Raw genomic sequence first — 12,232 nt, 5'->3', positions numbered from 1 at the left:
AATTTTATATGATGTTGGAGTTGCTTGGTACCTTATTGGAAAGATGGAGGCAAAAAACACATACATTTCATTTTCCATTCAAGAGAGCAACTATGACGCTAAAAAAATCGTTTTAATGACGAAAGATAGTAATAACAAGCTATTGTTGTTTTGTCATTAATTATTAGGTGTTCGGTTGATCAATGAGCAGAATGAATGAAATGGTAAAGGAGAAATTCACTTGGTTGAAGAAACTTGTCAATTTGGAACCTTTAACTAATGCAATGGTTGAGCGAATAGACTTAAGATTGGAAGCTTTGGATAATAGGATGAATACTATTTCGAAACAACAAGCCATGCATTTGTATCTATTGTGAATTTTTTTAGTTGGTAGGTGCACTCGGTTGGGGGCAACGACGTTAGCATAGTTGTATAGGCCACTTTGCAGGGCAACACAATATTAAACCAATGAATTAAATGGTTGTTTACTTCTGCAAACATGTTCATAGATACGAATGTTGTGGTTAGTGTTCATACCTTTCTAGCTTATAACTCTAAGGTATAGAGTTATTTTAATATTTTTAAGTTTATATTTCAATTAAGTTAAGAGTGATTCAGAGTATTTTTGTAATTGTTTTAGCCACATTGATGTTAAGTAGTTAACTTTTAAAGTTTTATTTTAATAATATGTTCTTTTTAAATTAGACATTGAAAATATGAAATTTTATTCTTAAAGGTGTTTGATAGAACTTTGAAAAAGTGGAGAAAAAATATGTTGAATTTAGGCATCTTAAGCCCAAATGTTGTAGTATTGTTGCAGCATTGAGCCTGGCGTGAACAAATTGGGAAGCTCACACTTAAAAGAACGTCACATTAACTTTTGGGCTTAACCCATCTCTGAATCAAATGTTGATAATGACCAAAAATAGAAAAAATAATAATAATAAGCTATGCGAAAATGTAAAGGCCCAGACACTCTCAAGAGGACAAAAATTAAAATAGAAAAGGGAGTTAACCTAGTCCCTTTTGGGATATAAATATCACACTTGAGTGATGCATGTTTAATTTCTTTGATTTTAAATGTGTAATGATATAGACATATATTGTTACCGTGCATAATCCTATAGGAATGGTGCTTGCAATTGTATTCTTGACATTAATTTAACACATATATATGTTAAATTAATTATAGGATCGAACATAGTGATTTCGAGAGAAGCCTATAAACTATCGATTTTGGATTAGTAAACCGTCGCATTGCCACTGCATCGCAACCAATAATTGTATATTAGGAGGAAATAATTATTCTGACTCTTCAATTAATTGCTATTAATTTATGTTACTGCTTTCAAATTGCTCTGCATATTTATTTAAATTCAGACAGATTTTATTTACTCTTCAAATTGTCATTTGTTAATTTTGTTACTTTCCAAAGTGCTAGTTTGAATAGCATGAATAATATATATTTTCTAGATTACTGTGGTGAACATTCCATCAATAAGAATTTATAGGTGTCAAGAGTTTAATATTGTACTTTATCAGTACTTCTCTTAATTACTAGAGTCACAAATTTCATAAGTAATTTATATCTCACGAACTTCGATATCTCATAATTATCGAAGTATCCCTAAAAATATTGAAAGATAAGTTTGAAATTTAAAATAAAATTTTTGTTTATTTTTACAACATTCAACTAAAATTTCCCATTTTAACAAAAAGAAAAGAGATAATATCATAATGTGCCTATCCCATAAAGAGGCAGCTGTGCACTTTGAATGCCAACTGCCCCATTACTCACTCAATTTATTGCAATGGGCCACCATCAAATGCAAGCTCACTGCCCACCGACCCCCATCTCAAGTTGAAGTCCCTTTTCTGTTTTATTAAAAGAAATTTTAGTAAATCAAATTATTTATATTGAAATTAAAATATATGTTATTTTATTAAAATTGTGAAATTGAAATTATCATGATAAAAAATTATTGGTAATAAAATTTGAAATTATACTCATAGATGATATCACTTGTTCGATCAGTATGGGTATTCAGTGGCGTAGCCAGGGGGTTGGCATGGGCCCCTGCCCCTTAAAATAAAAATTTCATTTTAGGCCCTTAAAATTTTTTAAAAATTTTAAATTAGTAAAGGTAAAATTGCACTTTGACCCCCTTAAAATTATAAAAATTCAATTTAATCTTTTACAAATTATAAAAATATAAATTATAAAAAATTAAAATTTCATCCGCCCCTAAAAATTTTTTTGGCTTCACTGTGGGTATTGTTATCAATGCAGGAAGAATTCAGTTCAAAGGCGTAGAAGCGCATTATCCTCCTATTTATGGGTTGAGAAGTGAGTATGAATAGTTCTAATCATTACATCAAAAAGAGCATATATGATCAGAACCTATAATAGAATTATTCAAAACAAAAATTATTTATGAACCGTTTATGATAGTTTGGTTTTCCATGTTTCTATACTACTTTTGAGTTTTGGGACTTATTTTATAATTTTAAATATTATTTGATAAAATTTCAATATTTTTTCATAAATAATAAAAAATTCAAGTAAAAAAATTAATAACTATTTTATAGTTTTTTTAAGTAAATCTATTAAGTTTTTTGATTATCTTAACAATAAATATAGAATTTAGTTCAATTTGGATAATTGCAATCTTTTAATATATATTCCAAAAATCATTCAAATATTTCGATTTGAGTTGATTTTCGATTTTTTTAAATTTTTTATTAAGCCTAAAACTATTGTTAGTAAAATATACACATATAGTAGGTCATTTTACAAATTACCTAAGGGTGAGTTTGGGGCGGCGGTGCGGTGCATTTAGCTTACTTTTTGTCTCACGCTACAGTATCGCTACAGTATCCAATCTCACCGCCACCGTTGTTTTTACACTAACCGCAGGTAAACGCACCGTCCATCCAAACTCACCCTAAGAAAACTGTGTTTGGAATTGAACATTTTGATGGTTAGGTTATGGAGATAGAAATAAAAAGGGGTGAGGAAGAGAATTTATTAGAAGATTTGGGATGATTTAGCTATAGTGAAAATAGACAAGGGCTTAGGTTGTAAGGATTTAGGAATTTTAAATGATTCTTTCTTACTCAAGCAACCCTAGAAATTTGTATAAAGTCTTAGATGTATTTTCCCCTAATTAAATAATTTAGTTTCGGCTTAATTGATTCAACTAGTTGAACAGTTAATTCAATTTAAAAATTATTTGAATTCGACGAATGAAGCATTGACAATATTGAAAAAAAATCGAAGCTCTAAGATTGTTACTGTTAAAGTTTGATTCTCACTGTGTATAGATGCTTATGTAGTTTTTCTCTAAAACTATTATTTTAGATTTAAGTTGCATCGTTTGTGAATCTTGTTAGAGATAATTTTGATTTGCAAACCATTATACTTTATATTATGTTGGGACTTTTAAACTCGAATTCGTTATTTTATGTCTCAATTTTTTAATTATGTTTGCTAAATTAAAAACAAAAATAAAAACCACAGTTGATATAATAAAAAAATAGCTTAATTTACGATTTCGCTCCTAAAGTACTAAATTTTTTGTCCCTATTTAGTATAAATTTTTTGTCTCAATTTAGTATCTGACGTACACTAGAATTCTCAATTTGGTATCTAAAGTATGTCACTGTTATATTTTTTTATTCCATTTTTTACAGACATTAAAAAAATATTATAACCAATCACAAAGTGCCATGTAAGTCTTTATGTAAAAAAACAAATGTTTTCTTTTATTAAAAGTATATACAAATTAAAAAATATAAAAATGGAAATAAATATATAAAATTTAGAAATATATATATAAAATCTAGAAAAGAGAATATAAATTATAAAAATAAAATTTACAAAAAAATTAAAAAATTGTTTGAAATTAATAATATTATTACAAAAAATGTAAAAAATATAAAAAATAAAAACTGTAAAAGAAATTTTAAAAAGGTTTAAAAATATTTTTAAATTTTTATAACATCATTCAAATTTTATATATTGTTTTGAATTTTTAAAACTTATAATTATATATTTTAGAATTTTATAAAAAATTATTTTAAACTTTTTATATATTATGTATTATTCTTTTTACATTTTAATCAATATAACATATATAATACTAAAAAAGGGAAACCTAGTATGTTCTAATAGCCATGTGGCGATCAATGACCAGTCAATACAGGTCAACATCAGTCAATAGTCGATCAAAGTAAAAAATGATTTTTAATATTTAATATTATATTTTCCTATTTTTAATTTAAATTTAATATTTTTATTTTAAATAAACCTGATTGCTATGTGACATTTTTTATTTGCCAATACATGTCACTTGATGCTTCATTGGCCAAGGTTACCTAGCAATTTTTTAACATTACAAAATGGACCAAAAATGGAAGAAATTGATACTCTAAGTATCAAATTGGAACAAAAAGAATCAGGTACTAAAGTAAAAAAAATGGTTATATTTTAAGGGCTACATCATAAATTAAGCCTAAAAAATAAACCCATCAAAAGAAATCACATGTGATAACGGATGAAGCCCATTAGAAAATATATGAAATGGGGCTTAAAACTTGGGCTTCCAGTCTTCGAAGGGCAGTCCAATATCATTGTTACTTTTGACTCTCAAAATCAATAGGTTAAAATATGTCATAAGTCCCTATACTTTTTAAAATTTTGAAATTTAGTCCTCTTCCTTTATATATTTCAAAATTCAGGTGCAACTATTATCGCTATTAAAATTTTCTTAGTTAAATTTGCTAGTGTAACATTTTGAAATAAAAAAGAACTCGCTAGATAGCCAAGTAGTCAAGATATTTTGAACTGGACCAAACCGAGAACCAACTGGGTATTGGTCCAGAGAAGGGCACTCAACTGGTTTCCTAGGAACTAGCACAAATTAAACAGAAAAACCAGTTGAATCAGTTTTTTAATATTTTTTATTTTTATAAATTTTTAATAATTTATTTAATTGAATTGGACGTATTGATTAGACCAACATTGTCGAACCAATAGCTTGACTAGTTCAACCACCTATTCGATTTTGAAAACCTTACATGTAATTAAAAAATGACAATATAATTCCAGTAAAATTAAAAAGTATTAATGGTATTAAAATTAAAAAAAGTGTGTAAAATTATTTTTTTGGCGTAATATCAAACTTAGTTCTCAATGTTTATATATATATATTTATTAATTTAGTTATTTTTAGTTAAATTTGACCTTCAATTTTTAAAAATAGCCAAATTTAACCATCAATATTTTAAAAGAGTTAAATTATTATTTTTAACCTAAATCCACACGTATTTCGTTCTATTACTTAAACATAACAATCTATATATATTTTATGCTTTTTTTAATTTCGAATATTTTTATAATTTTAAAATTATTTATTATATAATTATCACAATAATATCGTTAAAAATAATATTTTAATCAATATTTATATTAAACAACGATCTAATTCTTTTAAAAATTATACTCGAATTTAGTTAAAAAAAAAAATAAAGGTTAAATACTAAGAGGGGAAGAAGGAAAAGCCGACTATCATGAAACGACGTCGTTAGTTCGTGTAATGAAAACGGCACGTCGTTTAATTGCAAGTCCTGAAAACAAACGCACTACTTCGCTCTGACTGGCCTCGCTCGTCTCTGCCAGACCCAGTTGTGCAGGCTTGCTTTTTGTATGTGTCTCTGCATCTCTGAGAGTGATTCTGGTTAGGTTTTTTATTGATTCTATTCAGATTATCAGAAGATGAGAGTATATTCCATCTTCATTCTCTTCTTCATTGGTTCATTTCTCCCATCATCATCTTCTTCCAAACACCATTTTCTCGGAATTTCTCCTCAAGGTGCTCTATCTTTCTTTTTAATCAATTTTACACTTACCCTTTTTCCTTTCCGAGTTAACAATAGCTGTTACGAATGATACCCAGATGAGAATTACTATAAGTCATCATCCGATACTATTAGCTGCAAAGATGGATCCAAGAAATTCTCCAAATCCCAGTTCAATGATGATTTCTGTGATTGCCTTGATGGCACCGACGAGCCTGGTTTGGGTTTTCCTTATTGATTTAATGGGCATTTATGGTATTGGGGGGGGGGGGGGAGGGGGCGTTTCGTTATTTAACTCTCATTTGGTTGTTATTAGGTACATCCGCTTGTCCCACTGCAAAGTTCTACTGTAAAAACGCTGGACACATTCCCCAATTCTTGTTTTCTTCAAGAGTGAATGATGGTATTTGTGGTAAGTGTGTTCTGTAAGTAAAGTCTAGTTGATAATCTTCATATTCTATTTTTATGTTGAATTGCTTTTCATTGGTTTTAAATACTCAAGATTGTTGTGATGGGAGCGATGAGTATGATGGTCAAGTGAAGTGTCCCAATATGTGTTGGGAGGCTGGTAAAGTGGCTAGAGATAGGTTGATCAAGAAAATAGCTACGTATAAGGAAGGGGCTGCATTACGAAAGCTGGAAGTTGAAAAGGCTAAAGTAGCCATAGCTAAAAAAGAAGCTGAACTAACATTACTTAAAATCGAGGAGAAGGTATTGAAAGTTCGTGTTCGAGAGCTAAAAGGTAAACACTTTTCCATGAAGATTCCTTGATGTTCAATTGTTCATCTTGTTGTCATTGTGAGTGTATCAATGTTCTACTTTCATATAACTTGTGGGTATTTTTATGACTTAAAAGTACTTGTCATGATGCCGTAATCTAATCTAATGTGAATTAGTTAATGCTTCCTATTGGAATATTTTGAGATCTTGGGTTTGAATCTAGTCATCAATCACGGGTCATTAAATAGGTGGAAAAGCAAAAAGTGTGCCCATTTTGTTTCATAATCCAACCAATGAATTTATTAAACATACAAAAAAAAAAAAAAAAGAAGAAGAAGAAGAAGAAGAATCTCTTGACTACCTTTTATTCTCTTTGCCCTTCCATTTTATGACCAATTCCTTTAGTACTTGAGTAGGTGTTCAAAATACATTAATCCATTCTTTATGTGTGATTTTTATTTCCTTCTTTGTTCTTTATCTTATCAAATATGGTGCTCATGCATTGAAAAACAAGAGATTCGAAGATTTTCTTTCTTCATTATGATTTACTATTCATTTACATGGACCTAAGGGTCCATTTTGTTGATATTATACCTGTTAATATTGAGCTTATTGCTACATGATTTGTTTACTTTATTTTTGCAGAACATAAGGAACTGATAGAGAAAGAAGAGGAGAAAGTAAGGTTGCAGAAAGAGATGGAAGAAAAAGGAAAAAGAGAAGCAGAGGAAGATTTAAAGGAAAAAGGGAAAGCCGACAAGGAAGGGGAGGTGGAACATGAAAAGGTTGAGGAAGAAGCTAGCACTGAAAACCAACCCACAGAAAGCACACATGATGATATAATTGGTAACGTGGAGGATTCTTCTTCAAAGGAGGTCAGCCTGGTTGTTTATAATTGTCTCTTTAGGTGTCTTTCCATTGTACATTTTGCTTCTTCTGGTTGTGTTTTTTTATCGTCTTTGTCATTATCACCCCAAATGGCCTATGTCCTCCTTATAGAACCCCAAATGCTTGTTTACCATAGTTCTATTCTATGTTACACCATGACATGTTTGAACTTTGTTATGTAGCATGCCTCGGAAAATACGCACGAGTCTGCTTCACCAACAACCGACGATGTTTCTTCTGTTGCAACTGAAATTGCTGATGATGCTGGAAGCAAAATATCACCTGATGTAGACAAGAAAGTAAGTTTCGCTACTCATCATATTTCCTTGTTTATAAGAAACTTCTGTGATACTATGCTATAGTGATTATCAAACTGGACTAAGGGGATTAGCCCCCTCAATTTGCTTTTTGGAAATAAGTTGAAGCATGTTGCTGGAAAAGTTTGATAGAATAGCTAATCTAACCCCTGGATCATGGTTACTCCGATTAAAATAGATCAAAAAATGTATTAAGAGCAAGAGATTTAAGGGCTCAAAAATGTCGTAGAAAGGAGAAAGAAAGATCAAATCATGAAGTAAGGTTTTAAATAAAAGACTTTGTCCCACCTCTTTTGTCTCTCCTGATTTGGCAATAATCTTTTGGTTTTATTTGTTGACTTGCCAATAAATTGATAGATCCACATTTGAATTTATGCAATAACTATTTTCCATGTCAGGGAGTACTTCAATGTGTGAAGTACAGATTTTTTGGGGGCTTTTACTTGAGTACATTCTACCCCAGTTGGGGTATATTTTTCTGAACAAGAAACAGCACAAATAGTTTCTCTCAACTATTGGCATTGATAGGTTTGACAAGTTTCTAAGGTATTTCAGCTTTATTTGTCTAAATAATTGCAGGAGAATGAAGTGTCATCTGATATTTCTGAGGGAATGTCGAGGGAAGAGTTAGGTCGCATTGTTGCTTCCCGTTGGACTGGGGAAAGTACTAAGAATCAAGTTGGTAATAAAGATCATGCTGATGACAGCCATGAAGAGACACCTAAGAACACACATGATGAGCAATATGATCACCATGCTACTGATACTGTTGTAGACACTGGGAAAGATGATAATGAAAAATATGATTATGAAATAGATGATGAACAGGATGAAAGTTATGAAGAGGAGAGTCATGATGATATGTCTTCATACAACTATGATGATGAACCTGACTTGTCAGGTGTGCAATTCTTTTATGGATACAACTATGATGATGAACCTGGCTAGTTCAGCCCCTAATCTTACTATTATTTATGTTGCTAGATACAACATCCTCATATAACTCCTCTTGGTTGGAGAAGATACAACAAAAAGCTAGGAACCTTCTAAAGGCTTTTAATTTATTTCAAACTCCTGTAAACCTAACAGGTATATACTGAACTCCTACTGTTATTTACTAAAAATTTAAGTGAGCATATGGAATGAGAAAGCTGTTTTGTCTTTTCTCAGAGGCTGCTACTGTACGCAAGGAATATGTTGATTCTGGTACCAAGTTATCTAAAATACAATCAAGGATATCAAAATTGAAAGAAAAGCTAAAACACGATTTTGGTATGTAATGCATTGTTTCAATGTCTAAGCAGTGAAAATTTATTGGGTTGCTTTGGCTTCTATAAACTGAACTCGGGTTTTAATACTACAGGACCAGAGAAGGAGTTCTATGCGTTCTATGGTCATTGTTTTGAGACCAACCAGAATAAGTTACGGACTTCTCATTGTAGTAGTTTTGTTTTGTTATCACTTGCTCTGAAATATAGATTGCCTAATATTTCCATTTGTTTCGCCTTTAACAACCTAGACTTCTGGCTTCAGGTACGTTTACAAAGTGTGTCCGTACAAACAAGCTTCTCAAGAGGAGGGCTACACATCAACCAGTTTGGGGTAGGTGTATTGCAGTTATTATGCTCTCTCATTGATTGGATTCTTGTCCTTTATGTACAATAGAAACTTCTGGTGTCGTTTGGGTGATAAAGGGGATAGGATATACTACTTGAAATCTTTCTCAAATTTAATATCAACAAATATTTTATTCTTGCCAACGGAAATCGTTAGAATTGAATCATTATTTGGAGCATTTGTGTTCTATTTGTTCATATGCTTCATCAGATTCCTGGGCAGTTAAAACTGTTGTTCATCCGTGTTTATTGTATATGCCTTGCAGTATCCATGTCCAACATGCATGGCACACATGGGAATGGAAGCCCAACCCTTTCGGATATATGGAAAATGAAAACAAATGAATTTACGTGTATCGGACACGTACTCAACATTCACCTCTGAACTTGAGTAACATAGGATTATATATGATTGTGTAGTAACATGTTTTTTGTTGCGTGCATGGATGATGTCATGTAGGAATTTTTTAAAAGCCTTTTCATGTGATGTCTCTTCAAACTGAATATTTATAATTTTCATATTCATGAGTTGTCTACTAGGAATTGGGACCAATTCGAGGAATCCTACAGGATGATGGTATTTTCTAATGGAGAAAATTGCTGGAATGGCCCTGATAGAAGTATGAAGGTACGGTTGTGTTATGTGGTTTCGTGTTCTGGTTTGTTGTTAACGAAGGAACTCATCTCCAATAGTGTTTTTCCTTGAATGAGTGGGCTGTTCAATTTCGAAATGGTTTTGTTTTCCGCATTTCGTTGTAGACTTTTGTTCTTCTATACATATTATTCATCCTTTCAGGTGAAGTTGAGATGTGGTTTGAAGAATGAGATCACTGATGTTGACGAACCCAGCCGATGCGAGTAAGATTCTCTCTCTGTGCGTGTATGTGTTATCCATGCATGCATGCATGCACGCACGCATGTTCCTCCTAACACTTAGTTTGTCATGGCAGATACGTAGCGATACTGTCCACCCCAGCTGTTTGTCTGGAAGATAAGCTAAAGGTAATCGGCTGTTCCCGATAACGAATTTAGTGATGTAATACTTACTAGAACTGCTTTTTAAAGGTTTGTAAATGTTAATTGTGTTAGGAGTTGCAACATAAACTAGATTTGATGAACAAAGAACAACCTCGGGAACGTGATGAACTTTGAGGAGCCTTGATAGTAATTTTGACAGTCCGGTTCAGGTATAAGATGTTGAGGAAATATGGAATGTGGACTTTTTGAGCTGGTAGAGTAAAATGAATTTGAAGCATTGTATTAGACGACCAACATTGTACCTTGTATTTGTTATTATTATTATTTTTTTATCATAGCAGAGAATGTTTCATTCAGATTGCAAATACATGGATGGATGAATTGAGGTTCTGTTTTACTGATTTTGGTAATATTAATAATAGGTACTGTCATTTACTTATTTGAATATCTTCAAAGGACAATTATAAATATAATTTATATTTATAAAGTAAGCGAGATGATAATAGTTACTAGTCATTTTGTATGGAAAAACTGAGAACCCGAGAGAATGATCAGCCACATTGGGACTGAGACACGGCCTAGACTCCTATAGGAGGCAGTAGTGGGGAATTTTTTGCAATGGGCGAAAGCCTGATAGAGCAATGCCGCATGGACGTAGAAGGTCCATGGGTCATGAACTTCTTTTCTTGGAGAAGAAACAATGACGGGTATCTGGAAAATAAGCATCGGTTTACTCTGTGCCTGCAGAATTGAATTGAATTATTATGTATGATTCAAAAAATTTAAAAAATATATGGAATCTAATTGAAAGCACCCTTATAATTTGGTGATTTTTAGAGTACATGAGATTTTGCTTTGATTTAATTTTAAAAATAATTAATATCATCAAAATAATATCATTTAATATAATACTTATATAAAAACAAATTGATATATTAATTTTTTAAATGTATACAATTGAATGAAAATAAAATTTTATGTATATATCTGAATTAAAATTAAAATTTTATTTGTATAATTACATATTGAATCAAAGTTATGATATTTACCCTAATTTTTATAAAATTTATAATGTTAATTAACCCATAATACTATAATAATTAGTGGATAGAATAAGCACATAGCAATATGACAAATAACTGAATCTCTGGACATAGGTAGGTCTAGGTGTTTTGGCTTATATGGTAGAAATTGCATTTTAATTTTTAAAATTTATTTTATCTTTTTAACACAAAAATTAGTATGCTTTGAGTTGAGTTGAGTTAATTATTTATTTTTGATTAAATTATAAAGTAAAATTTAAAAATTATATTTTATATTTGAAATTTATTTTCAAAATTTAGTCTTTTAACTTTTGGATTTAAAATTGATTCATTTGTTAACACTGTTAAAATTATTTTGTTAAATTTATTAGTATAAAATTTTATTATTGTTTTAGAAAACTCACTTGGTATCTATGTAACAAGGAATTTTTTTTATAATGGACCTAAATTTAATAGAGAATTTCAACTGTGTTAACAATTCTTAAATTCACGGTAGCATTTGAATTAAAATAAAGTATTTAGATTAAATAATTGTATTATAAAAGTTTAGGTATTTAATTATGTCAAAATTAAAGGATAGAGAGATTATAATTGAAATTTAATTGTAACAAAATAAAAAGAAGAATGATAAATTATTAAAATAGTCACTTTTATTTGTCTCAAGTTACATTTTAGTCACTTACATTAATGGTATAAAGGTAAGTGGACATGAGACGTTAAATCATCATTTCAAACAAAAATTTTATGTTAAATTATACAATTAGCCCCTATATTTCTTTTGTTTTGAGCAATTTAATTTTTTTAGTTGATTCATATAAAGTATTAACTGCCT

The 12,232-nt window shown here is 30.3% G+C and overlaps 1 protein-coding gene across 2 annotated transcripts; it reads left to right on the top strand.

Annotated features, from left to right (window-relative positions):
• Positions 1–5,531: 5,531 nt before the first annotated feature.
• LOC108452888 (glucosidase 2 subunit beta-like) lies at positions 5,532–10,722 on the top strand. 2 transcript variants are annotated; one of them, XM_017750671.2, is made up of 15 exons: positions 5,532–5,852; positions 5,937–6,056; positions 6,155–6,250; positions 6,341–6,580; positions 7,204–7,433; positions 7,629–7,745; positions 8,343–8,664; positions 8,748–8,852; positions 8,934–9,035; positions 9,127–9,184; positions 9,297–9,365; positions 9,920–10,007; positions 10,176–10,237; positions 10,330–10,381; positions 10,469–10,722. In XM_017750671.2, the coding sequence occupies exons 1-15, from the start codon at positions 5,756–5,758 to the stop codon at positions 10,529–10,531; spliced, it is 1,821 nt and encodes a 606-aa protein (XP_017606160.1). In that variant the 5' UTR covers positions 5,532–5,755; the 3' UTR covers positions 10,532–10,722. The 2 variants fall into 2 exon arrangements, with proteins under 2 accessions (XP_017606160.1, XP_017606161.1); XM_017750672.2 differs by lacking the exons at positions 9,920–10,007; positions 10,176–10,237; positions 10,330–10,381; positions 10,469–10,722 and adding an exon at positions 9,646–9,913.
• Positions 10,723–12,232: the final 1,510 nt, after the last annotated feature.

Source organism: Gossypium arboreum, chromosome 13 (genome assembly GCF_025698485.1).
Source record: "Gossypium arboreum isolate Shixiya-1 chromosome 13, ASM2569848v2, whole genome shotgun sequence".
Lineage (NCBI taxonomy): Eukaryota > Viridiplantae > Streptophyta > Magnoliopsida > Malvales > Malvaceae > Gossypium > Gossypium arboreum.
This window is presented reverse-complemented; position numbering and strand designations above follow the sequence as displayed.

Coding starts and splice junctions, on each gene's coding strand:
- LOC108452888 (XM_017750671.2), top strand. CDS start 5,756: ATGAGAGTATATTCCATCTTCATTCTCTTCTTCATTGGTTCATTTCTC. Junction 6,251..6,340: donor AGTGAATGATGGTATTTGTG/GTAAGTGTGTTC, acceptor TAAATACTCAAG/ATTGTTGTGATGGGAGCGAT. Junction 9,036..9,126: donor AAAGCTAAAACACGATTTTG/GTATGTAATGCA, acceptor TTAATACTACAG/GACCAGAGAAGGAGTTCTAT.